Source organism: Sminthopsis crassicaudata, chromosome 4 (assembly GCF_048593235.1).
Source record: "Sminthopsis crassicaudata isolate SCR6 chromosome 4, ASM4859323v1, whole genome shotgun sequence".
Lineage (NCBI taxonomy): Eukaryota > Metazoa > Chordata > Mammalia > Dasyuromorphia > Dasyuridae > Sminthopsis > Sminthopsis crassicaudata.
The window spans coordinates 276,362,693-276,388,196 of NC_133620.1; the positions used below are offsets into that span (position 1 = coordinate 276,362,693).

Here is a 25,504-nt window from a genome sequence, read left to right on the forward strand (position 1 = left end):
GTATACATATTATACATTTATCTTGCTGCACAAGAAAAATCGAATCTAGAAAGAAAGAAAAAAAACTGAGAAGGAAAACAAAAGTGCAAGCAAACATCAACAGAAAGAGTGAAAATGCTATGTTGTGTTCCACACTCAGTTCCCACAGTCCTCTTTCTGGGTAAAGATGGCTCTCTTCATTACTGGACAATTAAAACTGGTTTGAATCATCTCATTGTTGAAAATGGCCATATCGATCAGAATTGATCATCATACAGTATTGTTGTTGAAGTATATAATGATCTCCTGGTCTTGCTCATTTCACTCAGCATCAGTCTCTCCAGGCCTTTCTGAAATAAACTGTTGGTTGTTTCTTATAGAACAATAATATTCCATAATATTCATATACCACAATTTATTCAGCCATTCTCCAGTTGATGGGCATCCACTTAGTTTCCAGTTTCTGGCCACCACAAAGAGGGATGCCACAAACATTTTGCACATACAGGTCCCTTTTCCTCCTTTAAAATCTCTTTGGTAGTAGAATCACTGCTGGGTCAAAGGGTATGCACTTTGAGCATAGTTCCATACTATTCTCCAGAATGATTGGATTCGTTCACAGTTCCAACAATTCCCAGTTTTTCCACATCCTCTCCAACATTCTAATTATCTTTTCCTGTCATCTTAGCCAGTCTGACAGGTATGTAGTGATATCTTAGAGTTGTCTTAATTTGCATTTCCCTGATCAATAGTGATTTGGATTACCTTCATAGACCTAGAAATGGTTTTAAATTCTTCATCTGAAAATTGTTCATATCGTTTGACCATTTATGAATTGGAGAATGGTTTGATTTCTTATAAATTTGAGTCAGTTCTCTATATATTTTGGAAATGAGGCCTTTATCAGAGCCTTTGAATGTAAAAATGTTTTCCCAGGTAAACTATAAATTCTTAAATGGATATATAGTAGACACAGGTACTCTTTCCAATGATACAACTCAATAATCTAGCCAAACCTCATTCCATGTGATATTTGTCTATAACTATCATTCCCAGAGAATCTGTCCAACATGCTGGCATCCTCTCTGTTATTCTCTCTTTCTCTGTTATCTATGTGTGTGTGTGTGTGTGCGTGTGTCTGTATGTCTGTCTGTCTACCTCTGTCTTTAATTTTCTAAGATAAACATTGCAGCACTGTCCATATGTTATTCCTCATTCTTGCTATATGGTCTACTTTTCCATATACTTTTCCAGGTATATCTACCTATAAAGACCTACATAAGCATGAACTGTTAATATTATTGAAAGAAGGCAAAGCCTTTCAATCAGGATAACACACTGCTAATCACAGCTGATTTCGTCTTTGAGGGGGACACCAAGCTTCAATGAAATCAGATTCCTAAAATAGTCCTTGGCACCGGGTCATGGAAATGCAGAAGAGCAAGAGGAAAGAATCAAGCTGATAGGGGTCAGAAATATTAGTTTTCAACAATATCACATTGTCTTGGCTAGAGTCCTACTATGTGACACATTTTTGTGCCTGTCCTTGCTGCACATACATCTCTACAGCAACATACTATATCATTTTTTTCTTTGAAGGTAATAATGGCTGCTTATTATTATTATACAGGCTGCCCTGTATGAAGGGCAGTTAGGTGGTCAAGTGGATAGAATCAGCAAGACTCATCTTCCTGAATTCATATCTGGTCTCAGATACTTACTAGCTGTGTGACCCTGGGTAAGTCACTTAACCTTAACTGTTAATCATTAACTGTGCTTCTGTCTCCTCATCTCTAAAATGAACTGGAGAAGGAAATGGCAAACTGTTTCAGTACCTTTGCCAAGAAAACCCCAAATGGGGTCACAAAAGTCACAACACTACCTTGTGACCTTGTGTCAGCTGTCTAGGCTTTGATTTCCCTGTCTGAAAAACAAAGAAATTAGATTAAATGACCTTTAAGTTCCTAGATCAGTGAGCCTCTTATCAAAGAGGGGAAAAAGTAACGAAACAAACTTATCACTGATGAATCATAGATCCTTTCAGTTAGTCAGTTACTTTTTGAATGCCCACTCTGAACAAGATGCTTTCTATCCAATGTATCCAAGTTGAGTGGAGATGTATTGTTAATACCTGGGAGCCTAGTGTTCCCTGAGAATTTCAATGTTCTGTCGTGGTGGGGGTGGAGGCAAGGAAGAAGTCTCTAGAGGCATAAGTGAGAAATAGGATGACAGCTCAGTATCTGTTCTTGAAGCCTCTGCCCCCTCCTTCATGATTCTGCCTTCTCTGATTCCCCAAGGGGAATGTGACAGGGAAGCTGCTGCTAAGAGAGAGGGATAGGAATTGTGGAGTAAGGGGGACTTAACGTGCCATTGTGCTTCTTAATTCAGCTTTCTTCCCCTATCTCTTCCCCTTTTCCAAGCATATGCACAGGCAACTTTGTGGGAGTATGTGGATGGGGGTTTGGGGATAGAAATGGTGGGGTGGGGGATTACCTGGGTTTGGTGACACATACTCAATTGAGAAATAACAAGGCATCCAGCTATAGACAGCTATTCTATTTGGCTAATGGTTTCTCTATAGAACAGACACTTATAAAATGTACATATACTCACATTAGATTCTAGTTACCCTACTTCCTTCCATAAAATCCTTCTTTCTCTCCCTATATATAGCATCTCCTGATGCTATAATCAGTGTGAGCAGCTTGCAGCCTGTTGTTTTGTTGTTGTTTGTCATTTCTTTCTCCAGTGGATTTAGACCAAGAAAGGTAAAGTGACTTGTGTCATTTAATAGGTCACACAGTTAGTGAATGTCTGAACCTGGATTTGAACTCAATTCTTTCTGACTCCAAATCCAGCACTTTATCCACTGAGGTTTCTAGTTGCTCCAAGATTAAAACAGAGATTACTTTCCCAGGATCACAGCTAGTAATTGTGTAAGGCTGAATTTGAATTCAGATCTTCCCGTTCCAGGCCTGAGCTCTATCCACGGAGCTATCTAATTGCCTCATTAACAGGCTGTATTACAACTTGTTACTAGTAATAATTTGCCTTCCATAAGCAGTACCTAGCCATCAGCAAGGATAAATACGATCAGAAAGAGAGGCAGGCTGCTCCTGTAGAGAAAGGGAAGGAAAGCAAATGCACACTTGAACTGCTGCACTGGGACTGATGGAATAGTAAAAGAAATAGGGGATAAATCTAGTATTTGGGGTGGATCTTTGGAAGGTCTACAAGAGGCAATATGCTATGTCAGGGAAGCCCTGGGCTTATAGACCTTCCAAAGATCCACCCCAAGTACTAGATGACAATTAATGGGGGAAACAACATTCAAACAATTATGTACAAGTAAGTTACATACAGGATAAATAGGAAATAATTAAGAGAGGGAACACAATAGAATGAGGACAGGTGAGAGAAGATTTCCTGTTGAAAGGTGGGATTTTAGTCGGGCTTAAAGGAAATCAGGGAAGTCAGTCCTCCGAGTGTAAAAGAGAGAGTATTCCAGGCATGGGGGACAGCCACAAAGAATGCCTGGGGCTGAGACATGGAGTATCTTTTTATGGAACAGCCAGAAGATCAAAGTTGCCGAATGGAAGAGTATGTGTATTTTGTATTTGTGCTTATTCATCTGAGAAATGAGCATAATAATAATTGTGTTCTTTTACCCTGTTCTTTTACTCTATAGGGTGGTTTGGGAAAAGTACTTTATAAGCCTTAAGGTAGTCTATAAATGTGAGCTATTGTTACTTACAGCAAAACACAGCAATAATTATACAAGCTGAGAAGGCATAGAGAAGTAGTCTGTACTTGGGAAGGGATGGGGCCTCATTCGTCTCCTGGATGTGTCAAAGTGTAAAAATAGCTCCGGCTATCCCCACGCCAATATTTACAGTGCAGTTACATGGACATGTGGCATGTCTCAAAAAAAAAGGGTTAGTCCATAAACCTTTATTAATTGCTCCTGTGGGCCAGGCATTTCACTAAGTGCTTTAAATACAAAGACTAAAATCTAGTCCCTTTCTTCAAGGTACTCCTATTCTAAAAAAGGGAGAGAACAGAGAACAGCTATCTACATACGAGATAGATATGGTGTAAGTGAGAGATCCTTTAATAACCTCCAACTTCCCCCAGAAACAAAGTTCCATCTTATTAATACCAATATTCTACTGGTGCTTTTGTACAGATGTGAGTCATCCAAAGAATTTAAAATGAGTTTCACACAAAAGGGAACAGAGAGGTGCACAGTGGGTGGGAGCTGTGTATAACGTTTAACAAAAGAGAACTTGGAAAAAATGGAGTAAAAGATGTCGTCAGGGAAATGTAGGAGCAAAGAAACAACTGGGCCGAGTGCCATGACAAGACAGGGGGACGACAGGTGGACAGCTCAAATGCTCCACTGGCATGCTCCTGACGTCAGCGGAAACCTAAGGAGGCTGGGTGGGTTCCAGGGCAAATTTATGGGAGAGCACGGATAGAAACTGTACAGAGAAAGAATGAATTAAGATTAGGGTTGTTACTTTTTAAGAACAAGCACTATAATATTTATTTTTTGCCTTTGTATTAACTAGCATGGTTATTGACACACAGTGAATATTTAATCCGTGCTTGATGATTGATTGTGAGTTGACTATTCACGCGTTAAAATGCATAAAACAAAATGTCATGACCGCAACACACATTTTCTTCCAGACCTTGAAGGAGAGCCCAAGGGCTTTGGGAAAAGCAGCACCCCTTCTCAAACCCCCCCCACTTGTTTCCAGTCTGGCCCCACGATCCTAACCGGGGAGAATCGTCACTGGAGTGGGCCCTGCTTCTTTACAGCCATCAGTAAAAATCTGACTCACTTCCACTAGCAATTTCTAGGACCTTCCGGCCCTGCTTCCAGCCCACCCTGAAAGTCTTCGCCTGGAAAAGCATCCCCAGTGAGAAAAGGGCCAGCCAGCCCCGCAACCGCCCACGCAGGCTGTAAGCTGTTCCCCCCCCTCCAGGCCGAGGAGGAGATTGGAGGTGGCGTGTGTCAGATAAATGCTCGCACCGCCTTCCCCCCTTCCCCCCAGGGGTTCTCAAACTACGGCCCCGGGCCAGATGCGGCCGCTGAGGATGTTTATGTGGCCTGGCTGGGTTATGGCAAATGGGCTGAGGGGCGGAGACAGAGGGTGAGTTTTTGTGTTTACTACAGTCCGGCCTCCCACAGTCTGAGGGACTGTTTAAAAAGTTTGAGGACCGCTGCATAGGACTGACTCAGGACCCCGGGCCCAGGAGCCGTGGGAAGCGCCGCGTTCCCGGCCCAGTTCCTCCATCCTCAGAGGCCCCGCCGCGGCTCCCGCAAGTGTCAGTCCCGTCTGACCCAAGAAAGGCCTGTTATCCAAAGCCTAGGAAATAGCGCCAGGCCCGGCCCTGGCGGGATTCTGTCTGCGGGAGCAGCCTTAAAGAGGAGGCGTAGCCCTTTGCTCTGACCCTGCGGCTCAGGCCGCGCGCCCTTCCCTCCGAGTGTGAATGGAGGTTTTCCACACGCGCTGTCCCCCCATTAGAAGGGAGTTCTGGGTGTCTCGCTTTTCTTTCTGCATTCCCAGGGCTCAGCGCAGGATCCGGCACCTACTAAGCGCTCAATCTACGCTTCCCTCATTCTTCCTAGCGGAACGGAGAGAGCGCAAGCTCCGTGACAGCGTACTAACAATCACTCGTTATAGACATTCCGGCAAAGCCAGCGAAGGAAAACTATGACCGGTGCTGTGTGGTAAAAACAAAGGCCGCACTTCGGGAGGAAGCACCGCAAACAGCTTCTCGTGCCGCCCCTTGGAGGGTTAAGACCAGTCAGAATAGAACGGGCACAGACGCAGAAGCACAAGCAGCCCCAGTTACCATGGCTACGGCTGTCAAGCTCCTGCCACCGCCTCGGCCTTTTGGAGTCTGCGCAGAAGTTCCGACTACCTTCCCTTCTCCTCCTCCCCCAGGTTCTACTTCCTCTACACCCGCTCCGCCCTTCTTCAGGAACCGGAAGTGGCGCTGCTGCCGGCCGGCCGCGGTAGCTGCAGCTTCGCGTTCCTTTCCCCGGCTCGGGAGGCAAAGCGGTCGTCCCCGTTCCTGCGTTCCCGTCGCTGTCATGGCGCTGGCCGTGCTGAGGGCCCTGGAACCCTTCCCGGCCGAGGCTCCGCCGCTAGCGGTGCTGCTGCCGCCCGGGGGACCGTGGCCGGCGGCGGGGCCCGCGGGCCTAGTGCTGGCGCTGAGGCCGGCGGGGGCGGGGCCGACGGGGCCTGCGCTACTGGTGGCTGCGCTGGAGGGCCCAGGCGAGGGGCCCGGGCCGGAACCGGAGCCCGAGCCCGAGCCCGGACCCCCGGAGCTGCTGGTGAGCCGGACCCTGCTGCGGCTCCTGGCGCTGGGCTCTGGGGCGCGGGTACGGGCCCGACCCGTGCGTCGGCCGCCCGCGCTGGGCTGGGCCTTGCTGGGCGCCGCGCCGGGCACTGGCTCTGGGACGGGCCCCCGCGCCGGGCCGGTGCTCGTGCGGCGCGGAGAGGCGTTACCCGCGCTCGGTCCCCGGGTGCTGGAGACGCGGCCGGCGCTGCAAGGGCTGCTGGGCCCCGGCACGCGATTGGCGGTGACCGAGCTCCGGGGACGGGGCGCTAAAGGGGGCGATAGTCGCCCCCCGCTGCCGGCTCCGCCCGTGGTCTCCTCCTTCGCAGCCCCGAGTGTGCCCCGACGACTGCGGGGCATCCTGGGCGGGGCCGGGGAGGCGCTGGGGGTGAGCAGGAGCTGCCTTCGGAGTCTCGGCTTCTTCCAGGGAGAGTGGGTATGGGTGACCCCGGTCCGAGAGGGGACACCGGCCCCTCGGCCTCACCTGGCCAAGGTGCAAGTCCAGGATCCTCGCTGGAATCTCTCCGAGAAGCTGGGACCCGGGTCTTCAGAGCTGGGGGAGCCGCTTGCAGACGGAGTGGCCCTGGTGCCTGCCAATCTGGCTTTCAATCTGTCCTGTGAGCCCCTCGAAATCGGGGAGCTCAGCGTTCAGGTAAGCACCAGCAGGGTCCTCTTCTCTTAGCCCCGCAAGTGTCAGCAAGACACCCGGATCTCCTTGGACTTGGCGTCTTGGCTTTGGTTTAACTTATGTAGAGTGAGATTATTATCTTAATAATGGATTAGGGGGTGAAGAATTTGCAAATGTGTACATGCCCATCCAGAACTTGAGAGCTCTTCTGGATGGAAGTTGGAAGTCCACTTTAGAATTGTCATGTATGAATAATAGTTAGAACTCACCCTTGCAGTGTGTTTAATAGTGTTGGAGAAGCTGTGGAAGATTGCTGCCTTCAGAAGTTATACAGCTTATTGCATTTATTGAGAAGGATGTCTCAAAATAGATTTATTTTAAAAGATGAAATACTATTAAATATCCCTATGGATGGCACAAAAATCATTGGTACTCTAGGTCAAATTTGAGAAATGTTTTGGCCCAGGATAAAAAGAGTCCCAGATTTAGAGTTTGTGGGGTATGGTGTCTTTGTTGTGGAAATAATGCATTTAACATTAACCTAAGGCTTCATGCCTTTTCTAGATCTAGAGCTCAATTTTCTATTCTCTGAATCCCATTTTTGTTTTTTAATACTTCCTCTTCTTTGTTCCTCAGTTTCCTTCTGTGTTAAACGATGGAATTGGACTCTGATCTCTAAGGTTACTTCATCCTCTAAATGAGAGTGCCTTAGGGATTATTCCATCCTTTAGGTTGGCAGAAGTAGAAACTGAAGGGAGAGGAGTGTACTGTACTTGCAGTTCTCATGCTAATCATTCTGCTGAGCCTTAGTTATCTCACTAAGATGTTGTCTTTTTGCTTTTATCCTGAATAAACTAGCCTTGAGTTCCTTCTCTGGCCAATCACATGAGCTACCTAGTGTTGTTGAAGTGGAAACTAAATACACTCCAATTATATTTTGAAACCTGATACTTCTACTATCTCTGAACTATTTGAGGACTTCTGGAGGAATTTTTCAGAGCCTTGGTATTAACTAGGGACACATAAAAAACTAAAGTGAAGCTACATAGAATTCCCAATCCCTCTAATTTTGTCCACCTGCATTTCTGATTTCCTTCACAGGCTAATTGTACACTATTTCAAAGTCCCATTCTTTTTGTTCAGCAAAACAACTGTTTGGTCATGTATACATATATTGTATTTAATTTATATTCTGTCATATTTAACATGTATTGGTCAACCTGATATGGGGGGAGGGGGAAAATTAGAACAAAAGGTTTGACAATTGTCAGGGCTGTTAAATTACCCATGCATATATCTGGTAAATAAAAACTATTAAAAAAAAAAAAAACTAAAGTGAAGAATAAAAGTAATGCTATATTCAAAGTAGAGAGAGGTACTTTGGAAAGGATTTCTTTTCCTGGAAGCAGCAATCTAGGGATGATTATCTTGGAGGTTGTTGATTCTGCTTTTCCTGGCCTTATATCCCTTCATCTTTCTTTTGTGTTAAAATGTGGACTAGTCTATCTATAGCACTTTAAGATATGTAGTGTTTTGCAGAAATTATTTCATCTTTGCCTCTCACATTTGTGAAATAGGTACTGTAGATATTTTATTTTACAGGTAAAGAAACAGGTTCAGTGATGTTATTTATCCATGGTCATACAACTAATGTTTAAATAATGGCTTCTCCCACAAAGAGGTTATAGTCTAGTCACTATGTTAAGGGAAAGCAGTAAAATGTTGATTGTTTCTTTAATAGAGATACTCAGAAGGATTCAGAAGTCCTGAGAACAGAGGAAGCTGCTCAGTGCTGTCTGGGCCTCCATTTGCCAGAGAGCTGCACATTGAAATTGTGTCCTCCCCCCACTACAACACCAGTGGCAACTATGACCAGGCTCTTTATCAGCACTTTGAGATCCCCAGGTCAGCTCCTTAGCCCAAAGAAAAAAATGTTTATTTTTTTAAAAAACAAGAGCCTGGCATTCTATATCAGTCCTGTCCCCCTAGTTTCCTGAACTCCAGATCTAGACATGTCTATTGACTTTGAAATTGTATTTTATGAAATACTGGGGTGGAGATCCCAGTTGGGATTCTGGGGAAGTAATGGAAGAGTGAGCTCATTTGTCATGCAGGAAAATGGGCACATCACGAGAAATACCTTGGATCTCTTAGTTAGCTCTGGATACTACTTTCTTTTTCCTTTTTTCCACTTTCCCAGAGTTTCATCTCTCCCCACTAGATTTTTTTCCCCATATTAGATTGATCTCTGAATGTACAATTTGCCCCCAAAAGATAGTTTGCCATGTCAGCAACCTCTAGTTATGATCTCATTGGAGTTACTTTTGTGTTACAGGATAGTCCAGGAAGGGGATATTTTGTGTGTGCCAACAGTTGGGCAAGCAGACGTCTTGGAAAGAAGCCCAGAGAAACTATTCAGGTATGCAGCCCACCCTAAACCTTAAGAAGTCCCTACTAAGTTTATCGTATTTTTGCTCTCAAGTCCAGATGGTATGGGTGTCAGTTATGAATTACTTGAAAGTCAGTTATGAATTACTTGAAAGTCTGAACCTGGGACTGAGGTTTCTATTCTAAACTCTGTTGTTTTCCCATTGTTGGCCTAATGTGTCTTTCCTAAGTTGTTGCCCCTTCTGTACATATATATGACACGAAATAACCCAATACTTGGAATCTGTATAGATGTTGTTCCTTGGGTCTATCCTCCAAAAAGAAATGGCCCTTTCTACTGAGGAAATGTCTTTTCTCCCTTTATCTATCCTTTACAACAGAAAGTTAGGGATTGGCATAACTGAGCATTCTCCCCTACTGACTTTGTGTGATTTTGACTGGATGAATTTGTACTGCCCTTAGATCTCAGTGTTCCTGTGTATAAAATCATAAGAACAATACTTGATTTTGAGTGTGATTTGAACTTTTGATTAGAAAGAGAATTGGCAGTTTCTCCCCCAACCTCTAACTTGTACAGGCCTTAATTTCATGCCTTTCTTTGTTCCTATAAGCATTAAGTAAATGTTTATTGAATAGCATATTTATGACAGAGTTAAAATGCTTTTTTAAAAGCAGGAAGATTTGGAGCTATGTGGAACAGCCAGTTCTGAGGGAACTCTTGGGCCTTAGATCAGCCACATCGGAGATAAAACTGTTCTTTCTCTTCCTAGAGAGATATATTTGTCCTAAGTCACTCAGTATGTTAGGACTAAGAGTCCAGGGCTTTCACATTCAGGGCCTTTGTCCTGTTCCAGGAAGATCCTGGTAGTAGCTTCAGTATATACATGGCTCATCTGTGGTCCCAGATCCTGGTCTTTATTGTCTACTGGAATTCTTTATTAGTGTGTTAAACTCAGTATTACTTGACAGTCCAGCTATGTCAGGTGCTCTCACATTGACTTTGGGGGAATGACCCCAGGAGAGAGATCTTACAGGATTGGGAGGCTGGCTTCTGGGTCAGCCCCTTTTGCACTTTCTTCTCCACTGTAAGCACTTACTCTCAGTGGTTTTTCTAATCATACTACAGCCATTGTCCTTCAAAAGACCAGGAATAAAAAAATAGAAATGTGAAAATAAATCCTTCTCAGCTAATAGCCATTTATCCAGCAAGTACTTGTTTTGTACTATGTGTAAGATCCTGTCTAGACAATAGGATGCACAGTCACAAATTAAAATAGATCTTTCCCTCAAGTGGCTTACATCCTACTTGAAGATATGTTGTGTATGTATGCTATGTTCTTGGTGCCGGAGCAGAGTATGTGGGACATAACAATAACAACATGTTTGCATATAAGTCTATTAAAAATAAAAGCAGGATCATTCAAAAAGAAGTCAGTAGCAGCTAGGGGATCTGAAGACACCTCCATATAAGAGATGGCTCTTGATCTGAACTTTGAGGAAAACTAGGAATTCTAAGAATTGAAGAGGCATGAAGGATAGATAGCATGCTCAGAGACAAGGAAGTAGAGCACACTAGGAATGTCAGTTTGGTTGAACCAGGGAAGTAATGTGTGATAAGCCTGAAAAGGTAGGTTGAAGCTGAGGTAGATCAAAGGCCTTTTAAGTATCAGAATAGATTATATTTGTTCCTAGAGGTAGCAGTGCGTTGGTCAGATCTGTGCTTGAAGGATATCATTTTGGTAGCTCCATGAGTGATGGTTTGGTGTAGGCAGAGGTTTGAAGCTAGAAGAACATTTAGGAGACTGTTAGGAAATATATACAGATAAGTGAAACAAGGTAATTTGAGGGAGAAAGCTCCAATAAGTATGTAGATCAGAAAAGATCTTTTAGGAGGTAGCAACTGAGTTAAGCGCATTTTAAAGGGATGGAGGTGAGGGGGTGCGTGCTGTCAAATACTATTTATTAATGAAAAGAAAGGAATTCATTCCAAGCTATTGAGTAATCAATGTGAAAGTACAGAAATGGGAAACGGAGTATTTTGTATGAAAAACAGCAAGAAGGCCAGTGTGGCTGGATCCTAGAGTTCAAGAAGGGGAATAACATACAGTAGGGCTGGAAAGGTATATTGGTATCAGGTTGTGAAGGGCTTTAAATGCCAAGCAGAGAAATTCATATTTGATACTAGATGTGCCAGAATGCTTCTGGAACTTACTGAACGAGGGAATATTATACACTTGAGAAAAGTGTCATAAACTTTGGCTGCTGTGTGAAAAATGTATTGAAGTGGGGAGACACTTGAGGCAGGGAGACCATATAGGAACCTCTGGCATCCAATTGCTAGGTGAACTTGGATAGGGAGCTATGTGGTGATGTGGATAAAGTATTGGATTTGGAGTACCAAAGACCTGAGTTGTAAAACCTGCCTCAGATACTTAACTAGTTGTGTGATAGTCACTTAGCCTCTGCCATCCTCAGTCTCTTCATCTGTAAGATGGGAATAATCACAGTATCTACCTCACTTGAAAGGATCAGTACTATGCTCTATAACACAACTTACTTGTATTCCAGCAGTATCCAGATTTATTCTAGTGGATTTGTTTTTTCACCTAATCATCAGTGGTATCTTCTATCTAAAATGGTTTTATAACCCCTGTAATCCTCATGAATTTTACAGGCATATTTTTGTTCTTTTCCATTAAATGTCAAGACTCAACATGTTTTAGAACAACTATTCCAAATTAAAAATGCTATATCAAATATTCAATTTAGGAGTAATAACTATAAAAAGGATACAGAGTTAATCTTATATCCTAGTCTTTTACTATAACTACTATTGAGTAGAAAGTGTTATAGAAGTCACAGAAACCAGAACTTCCTCTTCACATGAAATGCTAATCTCTCTCCTCTCTTCCCTTATGTTTTTCTGGGACCATTTTTGCCTCCTGTCACTAACAAGAATTAGACATTATAGCCTAAGAAGTATGGAGGTATCTCTATGCTGTGTGGTCAAACTAATTTGAACTCTGAGTTCAGGTCAGGAAATAATATGGTTTCTTGTCTTCTGGCTAATCACAACTAATCTAGATTTATTTTTTTCTGTCTGAAAAATGGGGTTAGTGTCATTTGTTTTTCCTTTTCCAGGATACAGTAATCATGTGTAACTTGGGGTTTGCTCTGCATTCATTCCATAGGTGGCCTTTTCTGTTCTTCAAAGTGAAGACGACTGTTGGGGATGCCCCGGAAGAACCAACCACAGCATATTTGGCTGATACAACACACACTTCCTTGTATATGGTGAGGCCTTTGTGGAGGAAGGGTAAAGTGAGGAGGATAAAGCAAAGTATGTTGTATGCTGTACCTAAAGCCCCTCTTTTATTACTATACAGGTGGGTTCTACTCTGAGTTTTGTCCCATGGCTCCCTTCAGAGGGACAAAGTATCTGGAGCAGCTTATCCCCTCCAGGGCTGGAGACTTTAGTGACACAACTTTGTGAGGTGCTGAAACCACGACTCCATCCTGGGTAAGAGAGGCTCTCGGACCTTAGTGAAGGATGGTGAAGGAGGGTTTTGACTTAGAGTTATGGGAGGGATCAGGAACATGGTTGGGCAGCTAGATGGCGATAAAGGGAATTGGATGCTGGGCCTGGAGTCAGGAAAACTCATTTTCCTGAGTTTAAATCTTTCACACTTACTAGCTCTGGGCAAGTCATTTAATCTTGTTTGCCTCCATTTCTTTATTTGTAAAATGAGTCCAGTATCTTTATCAGGAAAACCCCAAAGAGGGTCACAAGGAAGCATGACGTAACTGAAAAAAGACTGAGCAACAACAGTAACAAAGATGTCATGTATACTGGTCAGAATGCCTTCGATAACCAAAGTGGGAAAGAGTTCAGCAAGCCTTCCTGAAGTTGATTCAGCACAAATGCAGAAAGATAAGCCACTTGGTTCCTCTGAAATGGGAAAATGAGGCATATAATATTCTTGTTATTCTTCTCCCCCCTCCCCCCCCAGGCTGGGGTTAAGTGACTTGCCCAGGGTCACACAGTTAGGAAGTGTTAAGTGTCTGATTTGTCACCAGATTTGAACTTGGGTCCTCCTGAATTCAGGGCTGGTGCTCTATCCACTGCGCCACCTAGCTGCCCCTATTCCTGTTATTCTTGTGAGGGAGACTTAATATATGTTCAAAAGGAAAAGTTTGAGAAGGCATGAAACAGGCAGGAAACCAAATTTAGCTTTTTTTTTTTTTTTTTTGGTTGCAGGGGGTCTTTGTTGACGGGGACCAGTAGTGTCCTTCTGCGGGGGCCCCCAGGCAGTGGAAAGACTACAGCCATCACTGCTGCTTGTGGCCGCCTTGGGCTCCATTTATTCAAGGTGAGGATGCCCACAGCCTTTTAGATAAGACAGTGCAAAGGATAACCCTGTTGCCTGTCCTACTGCTATGGTGGGATCTTTGCCTCACCGTCAGGCAGATTCCTATGGAGTTTGGCCACTGGGTGAATGGTCTGAGTGAAAGGGGGCTTCAAGGACTTGGTGACTAGCCTCTATAACATTGCTGGTTTAGTGGAGTTGGGGTGGAGCATGGTGAGTACTAGTTCTTTTTCTCTTGCTTTCATTGGAAAAAAATGCCACAAATGCCTGACACAATCACTAAGACAGTCTCTTTCTTTACTGTGGGGCATCTCATACTAACAACCCTGTGATTTTTTACAGGCAGACTGCTCAAAACTATGTGCAGATACCAGTGCAGCAGTGGAGAGCAAGCTTCGAGCTGCTTTCTCCCGGGCTCAGCTTTGCCGCCCATCTATCCTGCTGTTGAAAGGTGTGGAACTCCTGGGCTGGGAACGGGATGGCCTAGGTGAGGATTCCCAGGTGGTAGCTGTGCTTCGACATCTTCTCCTGAATAAGGATCCCCTCATCAGGTATTCCTTTAGACCTGCTGTAGGAGCCTGAGATTGAGATCCAGAGTCTAGTGACTAAAAGATTAAAGACCATCCTCATCCCCACTCTTTTCCCATCACTACACTTATCTGCCTTGCCACAGTTAATCAATACTGTGTGCTTGGTGTCCATTGTGCAATGGGTATAGTCATGTGCTGACTATTATGGTAATATCTAGGGGAAGGGGGAAGACACTTAACATCTTGAGGGATCCTCACCTTGTTTGGGATGAGCTAGAACCAGGCTACTCTCTTAATGTTCTCAGCACAATCCAATCTGGGGAACAATAAGATCACTTAATGTTCACTGATTCCACCTCCTGTGTTGGGAGTTCTCAGTTCTGTCTTGAGCTCAGACCTTCTTAGCACCTGCTGTTCTCATTTGACAGTTCGCTGCCTCTGCTGGTCGTGGCTACAACAAGCTGCCCTCAGAATGTTCCTCCTGATGTGCAGATAGCATTTCCTCATGAGTTGGAGGTTCCCATACTGTCAGAGGAGCATCGGCTCAACATCCTGCAGGCGCTAACTTCCCGCCTCCCTCTGGGTCAGGAAGTGAACCTAGCCCAACTAGCAAGAAGGAGTGCAGTGAGTGTTGGGGATGGAGGAGTGGAGGTCACAGGGCTCCACACCTTCCTTACCAGGGCAAGAATCTCAAAATTGTAAAGGAACTCAGAACTCAATGGGGCCTACTCATATAGAAGCCAAGACAATATCCTCAACAAGTGATCGAGTAGCTTCTCAATGAGGAGAGCATTCTGAGATAGGCTGTTCCATGTTGAGGCAGATCCAGTTAGGATGGTTTACAACTGCTACTCTCCATGGCTCTTAGTTCTGGCGACTGGAGCCAAGGAAAGGAAAATATACTTGACTCCTTTATAAAGCATCCAAAAGGGGAAGTATGTAAGGTGGTGGAAGCAAGCTATTTCACCTGACTCCCATGAGCTCTCATTTTTGTCCTTACTCCTACCTTCCCCAGGGCTTTGTACTGGGTGATCTCTGTGCCCTGTTGGCCTACAGCAGCCGAGCAGCCTGCGCCAGGATCCAGTCTGGGTAGGGGCAAATGGAATATGGGAAGGAGGGGACAAGAAACTGGTAAGAGTAAGAAAGGGAAGGGCCTAGATACCAAAGAGAGAGAGACCCAAAGGCCTAGTGCTCCTAAGTCACTCCTTTTCTGTCCTTCATCATTTCCTTGTTCAGTGTGATGGCTGCTGGCAGCTTAAGTGAGGAAGATGAGGGGGAACTGTGTACTGCTGGCTTTCCCATACTGGCAGAGGATTTTGGGGTGGCGCTAGAACAACTACAGATGGCACACTCACAGGCCATTGGGGCCCCCAAGGTAGGGGCTCGAGACTTTATTTTAAGAAGAAATTAGGTCTGTCCTTCATATACAGTCAAAATGACTCCAGCTTTCTACCATGTGTCCTCTAGATCCCAGCAGTGTCCTGGCATGATGTGGGTGGGTTACAGGATGTGAAGAGGGAGATCCTGGAAACTATTCAGCTCCCTCTGGATCACCCTGAGCTGCTGGACCTTGGGCTGAGGCGTTCAGGCCTTTTGCTGTATGGACCTCCAGGCACTGGGAAGACCCTCCTTGCAAAGGCAGTAGCTACTGAATGTAGCCTTACTTTCCTGAGGTCGGGACAAGGGATGGTGGACCTGGTGGGAGGAGGAGAAGGGAGGACTCTAGACTGGGACTTGAATGGGCCATGGTCAACTGCTCATGTTCATCCTTTTTCTCAGTGTAAAAGGTCCTGAGCTTATCAATATGTATGTGGGCCAAAGTGAAGAGAACATTAGGGAAGGTGAGTGAGAGTCGGCTTCCTACCCTGTCCTGTCCCTCTTAAGGGATCATCAAAAAAACACTGGACCCAAGGCCTTGCTCTGTCATCTTGGACAAGTGACTTCCTCTCTCATTTTACAGTTGTTAATCTGCCAAAGGAACTACATCTCTGGATGTTTCTTGAAAATTAGAAGTCTTAATTTTAGTGACCCTATTTAACAAATGAGGTTCTGGGGGATAAAAGGGGGCAGGTTTAGTAAGTAAATAAGGTCCAGGCCCATCCCTACCGAACCTCCATCTCAGATCTTCCATTTTCCCAGTTTTTTAGCCTGTTGTCTTCCATCCCTCTCATCTTCATTTCCTCCTTTCCAGTGTTCTCCAGGGCAAGAGCTGCTGCCCCATGCATCATTTTTTTTGATGAGTTGGATTCTTTGGCTCCAAGTCGAGGGCGAAGTGGGGACTCTGGTGGTGTGATGGACAGGTGGGTCATTCCTGAACCAGGGAATGAGACTGATTTCATGGGAGGCATTGAGGGTGAGGCTACTTCAGGAAGCTCAGAAAGATTAGGGGTGGTATGACATTATCAAGTTCTGGGATCCCAAGAGAGGGAACTATAAAAAGAATGTGGATTGTAAGTCACATAGAAGATAGAGGAAAGGGGCTTGAGAGATGTCAAAAGGGGTTGGAGATGAGGAGCAAGGGATGAGAATAAAAGATTCCTTGAACAAGCCCTGGACTTAGGGAAATCTTAAGAGTGGGGAAGGGTTCTTCAACTAGGTTACTCTCTTCCCCTATCTCATTCTCTATCTTTAACCCATTCAGGGTGGTCTCCCAGCTCCTGGCTGAGCTCGATGGACTTCACAGCAGCCAAGAAGTATTTGTTATTGGAGCTACCAACAGGCCTGATCTCCTAGATGCCGCACTGTTGCGGCCAGGCAGGTTGGTCCCTATTTGTTAACCTTCTATCTCTCTGAGAAACCTGATCTACTCTTAATTAACTCCTCATTGCCCTTTGATCATCTTGTTCTGTACTTCTTATCAGGGCTTGACAGTATCAGCTGCCCAGTGGGCAACCCCTCCAGCCTATTAACATTGCAAGAGCTCACCGTGGGGTTGGGAAATATTGCATCTGTTTGGTTGATCTCCGAGGATTTACTGGTTTAATATCCTACCTGCTCTCTTTGAAGGTTTGACAAGCTGGTGTTTGTGGGACCAAGCGAAGATCGGGCTTCCCAGCTTCGGATTCTAAGTGCTATCACACGAAGGTATAGCTTAGGGGGTGTGGCATGGTTAGGGTTAGTGCTTTTAGTATTGGTATAATGGAAAATGCCCTCGATTTGGCATTAAAAGACTTACCTCCCTATTCTAGGTTCAAGCTCGAGCCCTCTGTGAATCTGGTGAGTGTCCTGGACCGATGCCCAACCCAGCTGACTGGTGCTGATTTATACTCCCTTTGTACTGATGCAATGACAGCAGCACTCAAGCGAAGGGTCCAGGACATTGAAGATGGTGAGGATGATCTCCCCCCTACCCCCAGGCTCAGTGGGATCAAGAAGAGCCCAACAGGCAAACCAAACCACACCTCAGTCCCACCACGAGCTTCAGGAGGCTGAAATGGCTGTGGGAGATATCCGAGTTATAAAATAAGAGGGAATCATTAGATGGGGATCAAAGGAAAGATGGCTGAATTACCTGCTGTGGGTCTTTTAAAGAGCCTGCAGCTGCCATTCTAGGGAACCATCGTGTCCAGAGACTGCAGAATAAGATGACCTTTTGTAGGCCCTGTTTAACCAGAGCACAACAGTTTCTCAGTCCATTCTTCAGACAAGTCTTTGAGTATTGCCTTCAGGTCCTGTTTAGGCCTCCATCAGGGAACCTCTCTCTATATTTCCTAATATCTGGGGTTCCTCATATTGGCCTAGAGCAGCTGAAATTCTAGTGCTTTCTTTCTCCTGTTAGCTGCAGCTAAGAGGGAGAACAAAACTTCATTGACTTCTCTTCTCTCTCTTCCCCTACCCCTAGGACTGGAGCCAGTTAATTCAGCACTTCTTCTTACAATGGAAGACTTGGTTCAGGCTGCATCCCGGCTACAGCCATCTGTCTCAGAGCAGGAGCTACTTCGTTACAAGCGCATCCAGCGCAAATTTGCAGCCTGCTAGAATCACTTTGGGTTGTACCTAGTCCTACCCCCTCTATCAGCCCTGGAACGATATCAACAAATCCGTTGGAGTGGACAGTGTAATTCAGTCCTCCTTAGGCTACCTAATCTGGGGAAACTTCCCTGCCCAACTCTGCTGTCATGGAGAGAGAACACTGTCTCCTAAAGGTGTGAAGCTCAAAGCTACAGAAGTATAAACTAAGGGGACCTGGGTAGGTGGGGAGTAAGTAGTAGGACTTAAAAGAAAATTCTCCTGCCTCAAGTTCATCCTGTCTACTGTTTGCCTAGTTTGGGAGTTTCAGTTCGGATCCTACCCCCCCCATACATTATTGTGGAGTGTGACCAATCATCGATTCTGAGGCATGGGGAAAACATACCTTCCCCAGTTTCTAGTCAGAAACTATAGATGTTAGATGAAACCTATCTTTTCAGATATAGCCAGTGTGCTTTATTGTTATGTTTGTTTGGGAAAAAAAAGTCTTTGGGATTTTTTTCCCCCTTAAATATCAGTAAAACCTTTAAAGGAGTTGTGCTTGGTCAAGACAGGGACAGGCATAGAGAAAGAATTAAAAAAAAAAAAAGAAAGAAAGATGGAGAAAGATTCCTGGGACTGAGCCATGAAGCTAGAAATAATTCTCATTACCTCTATCTAGTTTTTACTATTCCAGCCGAAAATAAGTGTGTGCTGCCCTCTTCTGGTTTTGTAGGAGTGAGATCAGAGCCCAAAAACCCTGGGAAATTAGGGCCAATATATGTTATCCAGGCAGGAATCAGAATATAGCTGGAAGAGAGTTGAGAAACCTTGTCTAGCCTCATCACTTTACAAATGAGGAAGTCAAATCCTCAAAAAAAAGTTAAATAACTTGTTCAAAGTTCCATATCAAGATTGAAATCCCACACTACTTATTCCAAAGTTTCTCTCTTTATCCAGGAAGCAGTCTGGGATGCAGGCTTTGAGGGTCTGGAGTGCTCTGGATTTGAAGAGAGGCTTGTAAAAGAACAAAAGGCCAAAGGGGAAAAAAAAAAAAAAAAAAAAAAAAAAAGGACTAACAGAAGGGCAAGAGTTCTCAACACACAAACAGTGAAACAGAAAAAGCACTTTTTTATTATTTGTCCCCAAATCAAAGGTGAGACTCAGAACACATCCTCTCCCCAGGACTCCACTAACTCCCACTCCAGACTTTTCCTTGTAGGTTAATCTTGTTTATTAGAAGCATTGTGGTGGGTTTATGAAGTGCTTTCATGGTGGTTCAGCCAGTCTTCTTGAGCACGTGGATAAAATAGCAGGGTGCAGAGGATTGGCCAGGCTTGTAAGGTTTGAAGTCTCCAAGGACACTGTGTTGGCACCGCCCTTGGAAGGCTTCCCGAAGAAGCTCTGTGAAGGGCGTCAGGCAGTGAGGGTAGTACGAGAGGCGGAATTTACTGCAACGAGACCAGAGATGTAGACAGATGTGAGAAATTAGAGAATAGGTTGGGGAGAAGAGGGGCAAAAGACATGGATGGGGATTCCTCAATAAGGATTCACATTAGGCCTGAAAATTGCCTAGGAATCTCAGAAAAAAGTGAACCACAGGAATGTGTGCAAGATGGGGGGAGCCTACAATTCCAACTCCCCCCCTTCTCCCTCCTCTGAAAGCAGCTTGAATACCTCAAGCCAAGGCTGCCATCCTGCCCAGCACCAGGTACTTGGACAGTGTAATCCAGGGTTACCATGTGAGCCTTGTTGTTCACAGTCAGCACTGATGTAGTGATGTCCTTAGTTAGGTCACTCTGGATGAAAGAGAAGGGAGTTATCAGTGCTGTGCTCCTTTATCTCTCCGTGCCCTCCCTCCCCCTTCCAAGCCCCATGCTTACTCACTGTAAAAGCCTTGGCCATGTTTATAGGTTCCTTTATAGAGATTCTTACGAATTACCTCCTTTCTATATATTTTCTCTCTTCATTTCCTAGGATTCTCTTGCCTCCCTCAGAAAGGCCCTCTTCCTGCCAATTGATGTTCTTTACACTTCCATCTTTAGATATTCCCCAAGACTGTTCTGGGCCCTCTTCTTTGCTATCTTTTTTGGTGATCTCTTTACTCCCATGGTCTCAGTTTTTATCTCTGTAGATAATTCAAGCATTGGTTGTGTGACACCAAAGAATCACCTCTCTATAGTTCAGTTTGCTCATCTGTAGAATGATGAATTAGATTTAATAGCTTCTCACATCCCTTTGAGTTCTAAATCTGTCAATCTGTGATTCCAAAATTTGTAAATCCATTTTTAGTCTCTATCACCAACTATCTTTTGGGCAGCTTGTCTAAAACAAAACTTGCTCCCTAAATCTTCCTCTTTACTAGATTCCCTGATTAGTCTTAAGGACAGTTATCCAAGTCAACCAGGCTTACAGCTGGGATGTCATCGTCAACTCCTTCCTCACTCTCACCCCATAATGTCTGATCTAGTGTCAAATGCCTCTACTTTTAGAGTGAAGTTATATTGAGTCCACTGTGCCTGATCAGAATAAGCTTGGAATGCTCTTCCACTAGTTGGGCACAAATAGTCCATGTGGATTCTCTAAATTTGCACATCTCACCTTTCTTTTTTGAGCTGCTTTAGTTCTTTGCTTATAGAGCATAGACCAGCACCTTTTGTCATGAGAACATGCCATACTAGGCAGTCCTGGGCCAGTTTCTCCCATGTTGCACAATCCCCATATTTTCCCTATGATATCCAAAATAAAGTTCTATAGCAGCTAGGTGGTGCTGTGGATGAGAACATTTGCTCTGAAGTCAGGAGGACCTGAATTCAAATCCACCCTGATGTGTGTGTGAGAGACCCTGGGCAAGTCACTTAATCTTGATTGCTTCAAAAATCATATATAAAGTTCTCTTATTGGCACATAAAGCACTTCATACAGCCCCTTGCTACTTTTCCACTCATACAATATCTCCTTCATTAAACTCTATAGCCCAGCCTCTTGACTCAGATTCTCTGTTTAACATACTGTCGACCATCTTTATCCCTTTATGCTGGCTGTCCCCTGGACCTGCTTTGCCCCTTCACCTCAGTCTCTGAGCTTTCCTGGCTTCCTTCAAACCTCAACTCTTCTGGGGAGAGGCCTTTCACATTCTCCTGGATGCTAGTGCCTTCCTCCCAGATTATCTTCCATCTTCCTATGTATGTTGTAGGTACCTAAGTATTCACAGATTGTATTCATGTTGGAGAGCAGGGCTAGCTTTGTGTCCTTGGTGTTTTAACACGATGCTTGGCGCACTCAATAAAGGCTTATTAAACTACCCAGTCCCTCCCTCCTCATTTTTGGGGTTTTGCTGCTATTGTGGGGCTACCCTCCACAACTTCTGCTACTGTGTTTGCCATCCTGGATGCTCTCTCAGTACTCAGCCAGCCCTCCCCACCCAGGGCCCACACCTTATAGTAGATGTTCTTGCCAGGTGGGGCACAGCCAGTACTGAGAATGTGATCATAGTTTCGGTGATCAATAACCAGTAAGCCTCCAGGCCGCACCATGCCTGCAATGTTCTTCAGGGCCAATTTATGCTCGCTCTGGTCACCTGAGCTCAGAACAAGGGGTGAAAGGTCCTCAGTGCCATACTCCTCCCTTCTCTGACCCAATCTTAACTGACCTTCTGGGCCCAGGACAGGGGAGATGAGGAATGGGAATAATGGTCTTGCAGAAGGCTATGCCTAGGGAGGAGGGAGTGAGTGTGTGTATGTGTGTGGACACCTGTTCTTTGAGGGAGGGAATATAATGAAGGGGATGGCTGTAGGACTCTACCTCCCTTGTTGATTAAAGGAGCAATCTAACTAATCTAATTGGGAGAGGGGACTAGGTTTCTGTAGGGAGATGGCCTTAGGAAGAAAAGGCATAATCCCATTTCTCACCTTTACAGTCCGGCAAGTGGGCAAAACTGTTACCTAGGCAGATAACAGCATCAAAGCCCCCAGCTGCTGGCAGGGGCACATCCTTGTCCAGGGTCAGCCAGTTGGCCTCCTCAATGACTGAGGGAATAGAGAAGAGAATGGCACCTGAGTGCTCCGCATCCCACCATGACCAACAAGCCTAAACACAGGCTGTAGTCCTGAAGCAAAGGCCAGCAATCACATGGACTTGTTATTTTGTGGGGAAAAGGGAGTAAGGGCAAGGCAAGGGAAGGAGCCTGGCAGAACACATGGATCTCACCAGGGGAGTAAGGTGGAGGTGTGTGGGATTTCTCACTGGCTATTAAATGTTTCAGTGTGAATACATCTCAGAAATCGGCAAACAACACAAACCTGGACTTGCTTTATTGTTTTGTTGATTGTCTAGTCTTTAGAAAGTAAAGGAAGAGATGCTGATAATTAAACCTAAAAGGGTGTTGAGGATAAGTTCCCCCCACCCCAGTTTATTAAACATTTATGAGCACACCCCTGGGCTAAGGTTAGTATTCAAGGACACAAAGGTAGAGGGGAGGAGCAGGGCAGAGCCAGTGGGGAAGGAGGTGAGGGAGATCCAGTTTCACCATCACCCCCCTGGTTTCCCTGCTACTTAAGGGTTTGGTTTTTTTTTTTGGATGGGATGGGGGTCAGAGAGGTAGCTGCTTTGCCATGGAAAGAGGGGAATGATCACCATCCCCTTGGTTATTTCTTCTACCCCATGGCTGTCACACCTACAGGAAGCAGATAACGTATGGCTACACTATCCCCTGCCTGACCCACTGGGATTTACTCTTCAGGTCTGACCATCCCTGGTCTAACAGGAGAAGAATAATGCTTCCTTATATGTGGATAGCACTTTATAGTTTGCAAAGCACATTCCACATCATTGTTTTCTCATTCAGTTCCGTCTAACAGCCTTATGAAATATGCAGAGCAACAATTAGCAGTGACATTTGGCAGATGAGGAAATTGAGGCTCAGGATTAGGAGATTTGTTTCACTGTTAGAGCAAAGTAAATGGCAGGTGGAGGATTAAAAGTAAATCATGCTGATGCCTGGACCCATGCCACCAGAGCAGGGACAAGCGATGTGAATGAGGTTAGGAACCCAAACTGTTCTCAGAGAAAATTAAAGGGGTTGGAGGAGAACTGAGAAGCAAGGGCAAGAGACAGCTCTCCACAGCTAGACTCAAGAAACTTGGCTTTGAAGTCAATCATGGAGAAAGACACTAAACTCTTAAAGATCCTTGACCATGAGAGCAAGAGCCCTTGAAGAGAAGCTACAGTGAGAAGAAAATAGAAATTGAACCAGAATAAAATTAAGGCATGAATTTAGGAGCAGAAAAAGGAGAGAACAGGAACAAGGAAAAAATACTTCCTTACAGACTCAGAATGTTAAGAGCTAGAAGGGTCAAGTCTAATCCACTGGAAAATTATCAAGTGTCCATAGATAGGCTGACCTAATATGATAAAAATGACAATACTACCTAAATTAATCTACTTATTCAGTGCCATACCAATCAAACTCCCAAGAAATTATTTTACAGACTAGAAAAAATAATAAAAGAGCTAGAAAGCCATCTAGTCATAGGATCTTAGAGCTAGAGCTGGCAGGGACCTCTGAGGCCATTGAAAAGGTCCCTCATTTTACAGGGGAAGAAAGTGAAGCACAAAGGTTAGGTAACCTTCGGGGGTCGCATAGCTATTAAGAGCCTGAGACAGGACTCCAAACCGGGTTTACCTCATTCAATTGGCTGCTCCACTATTCACTGTTCTACCTACTCCCACACCCTCATTTTACAAAGGAAAAAATTGGCCCCGAGCAGAATTGGCTTGCTATAAATCACAGCAAGTAATGGCAGAATCTGGACCAGAATTTGGGGCCCCTGACACAAGGTTCGGTGTGTTTCAGAGAATAGTATGTGAAGAATGCTGGTTCTCTGCATGGTCCCTCTGCTTCTAGACCAAGATCATCCCCTGGTCCCACATACCCCACTTGTCAAAAGCTTCCTCGTGACGACGGTTCCATCGTTCTTTCAGGGCGTACTTGAGCATCTTGTCACTGGCGTCCACACTGGTCACTTTGAAGCCCTCTTCCACTAGCATGATGGAGTCCACCCTGTGCCAGGTCCAGCAGGCAGTGATAGGACAGCGGAAGGGGAGAAGGAGGAGGAGGGAGGAGATGGACCAGAGAAGATAGGATGAGGACAAGAGGGGCCAGAAGGGAAAAGGGGAGAGGGAAAAGGGTAAGAGAGGAGTGATGGAGACAAGTAGGGTTAAGGAAGAGTAGGGCTAGAAAGGATGTTTTTGGAGTGGGGACTGAGGGTCAAAGGAAGACCAGGAGGAACCCAGTACTTGTGAATGAGTTACTCTGGTGTTGAACTGACCCCCCCCCCATTATCACCCTCCACCCACCCACCCACCCACCCCCACCACATTTTTAATTCACTGAATCAAAAAATCCAGAAATCCACTTTCCCCCATACCCAAAGCATGACCTCCCTCTCTAGAAACTCCAGTGATATGCCAGACTAAATTTCAGTGACAAGTGATTTCCTCCTTCACCATCATCAGAGAGAGGCAGCCCATTTTATTTTGGAAAGATCCTCTGACACCTTCCCCCCTATTTCCCACCCCGTCCTCACTTCCAGCCCCCTCCCCCCACCAATTTCACTCATGTATTCATGCTTGTCTCACTCCTCCACTTCCTCTGCTTTCCCTGCTGCAGGTAAAGCCCTAGGCAATTCCTGGCGACCACCTGGACTGGTGCCTGCTAGCTCCCCCCTACCCCCGGAGCATGTCATGCCCTGTGCTTCCCCAGCTTTACCCAGTGCCACAAGCCACGTCAAGCACATGTTGGCAGCCGTGCTGGTGCAGCAGCCCCAGGAGCCAGGCCTTGTACTCATCCCTACGGCTTCGGGTGTCCCCTATGTACAGCTGCCAGACCCGTGCTGCCTCTCCATCGGCGTATTGGTCTGGGAGCCCCTCAGCTGCCACTCCCAGAGAGCGGGTCCGGTACACACTGTCTGCCATCCTCTCGGTTCCCCTGGCCCCCCGGCCACCTGCCGACACACTTATAAGGCTGCCCCGGCTTTTTTTGCCCAGCCTGCCTAACCTGTCCAATGGCAGGTGAGATCCAGGACACGCCCCTGCCTGCTCTTCTCCCAGAGCCAGGAACCAGCAGTTCCTGACCTCCCAGGCTCTGTGAATGGCCTTCTTCTACCCCACCTCCCTAACCCTTAGCTAGAGGAGCGTGTCATGTGGGAAACCTCCCCTCCATCCCCATCCCTGGCATCCAGGGGGAAGAGGAATCCTGAGCTTCTGAGAACCAAGGGTGGGAGGAGAAAGGGCAAACAAGTAACCCCAAA

At 45.4% G+C, this 25,504-nt stretch overlaps 2 protein-coding genes across 2 annotated transcripts; one reads left to right on the plus strand and one right to left on the minus strand.

Moving 5' to 3' along the window:
* Positions 1 to 5,980: 5,980 nt before the first annotated feature.
* PEX6 (peroxisomal biogenesis factor 6) lies at positions 5,981 to 18,490 on the plus strand. The gene is made up of 17 exons (XM_074310874.1): positions 5,981 to 6,985; positions 8,703 to 8,866; positions 9,297 to 9,380; positions 12,541 to 12,643; positions 12,736 to 12,869; positions 13,608 to 13,719; positions 14,059 to 14,267; positions 14,675 to 14,870; positions 15,262 to 15,335; positions 15,483 to 15,621; positions 15,714 to 15,919; positions 16,026 to 16,087; positions 16,438 to 16,546; positions 16,888 to 17,004; positions 17,253 to 17,330; positions 17,435 to 17,574; positions 18,088 to 18,490. The coding sequence occupies exons 1-17, from the start codon at positions 6,086 to 6,088 to the stop codon at positions 18,222 to 18,224; spliced, it is 2,964 nt and encodes a 987-aa protein (XP_074166975.1). The 5' UTR covers positions 5,981 to 6,085; the 3' UTR covers positions 18,225 to 18,490.
* An 815-nt stretch (positions 18,491 to 19,305) lies between these two features.
* GNMT (glycine N-methyltransferase) lies at positions 19,306 to 25,251 on the minus strand. Its single transcript, XM_074310875.1, has 6 exons — positions 24,964 to 25,251; positions 24,128 to 24,255; positions 22,106 to 22,222; positions 21,632 to 21,774; positions 19,872 to 19,993; positions 19,306 to 19,645 (listed from the first exon to the last, which is right to left on the minus strand). The coding sequence occupies exons 1-6, from the start codon at positions 25,167 to 25,169 to the stop codon at positions 19,474 to 19,476; spliced, it is 888 nt and encodes a 295-aa protein (XP_074166976.1). The 5' UTR covers positions 25,170 to 25,251; the 3' UTR covers positions 19,306 to 19,473.
* Positions 25,252 to 25,504: the final 253 nt, after the last annotated feature.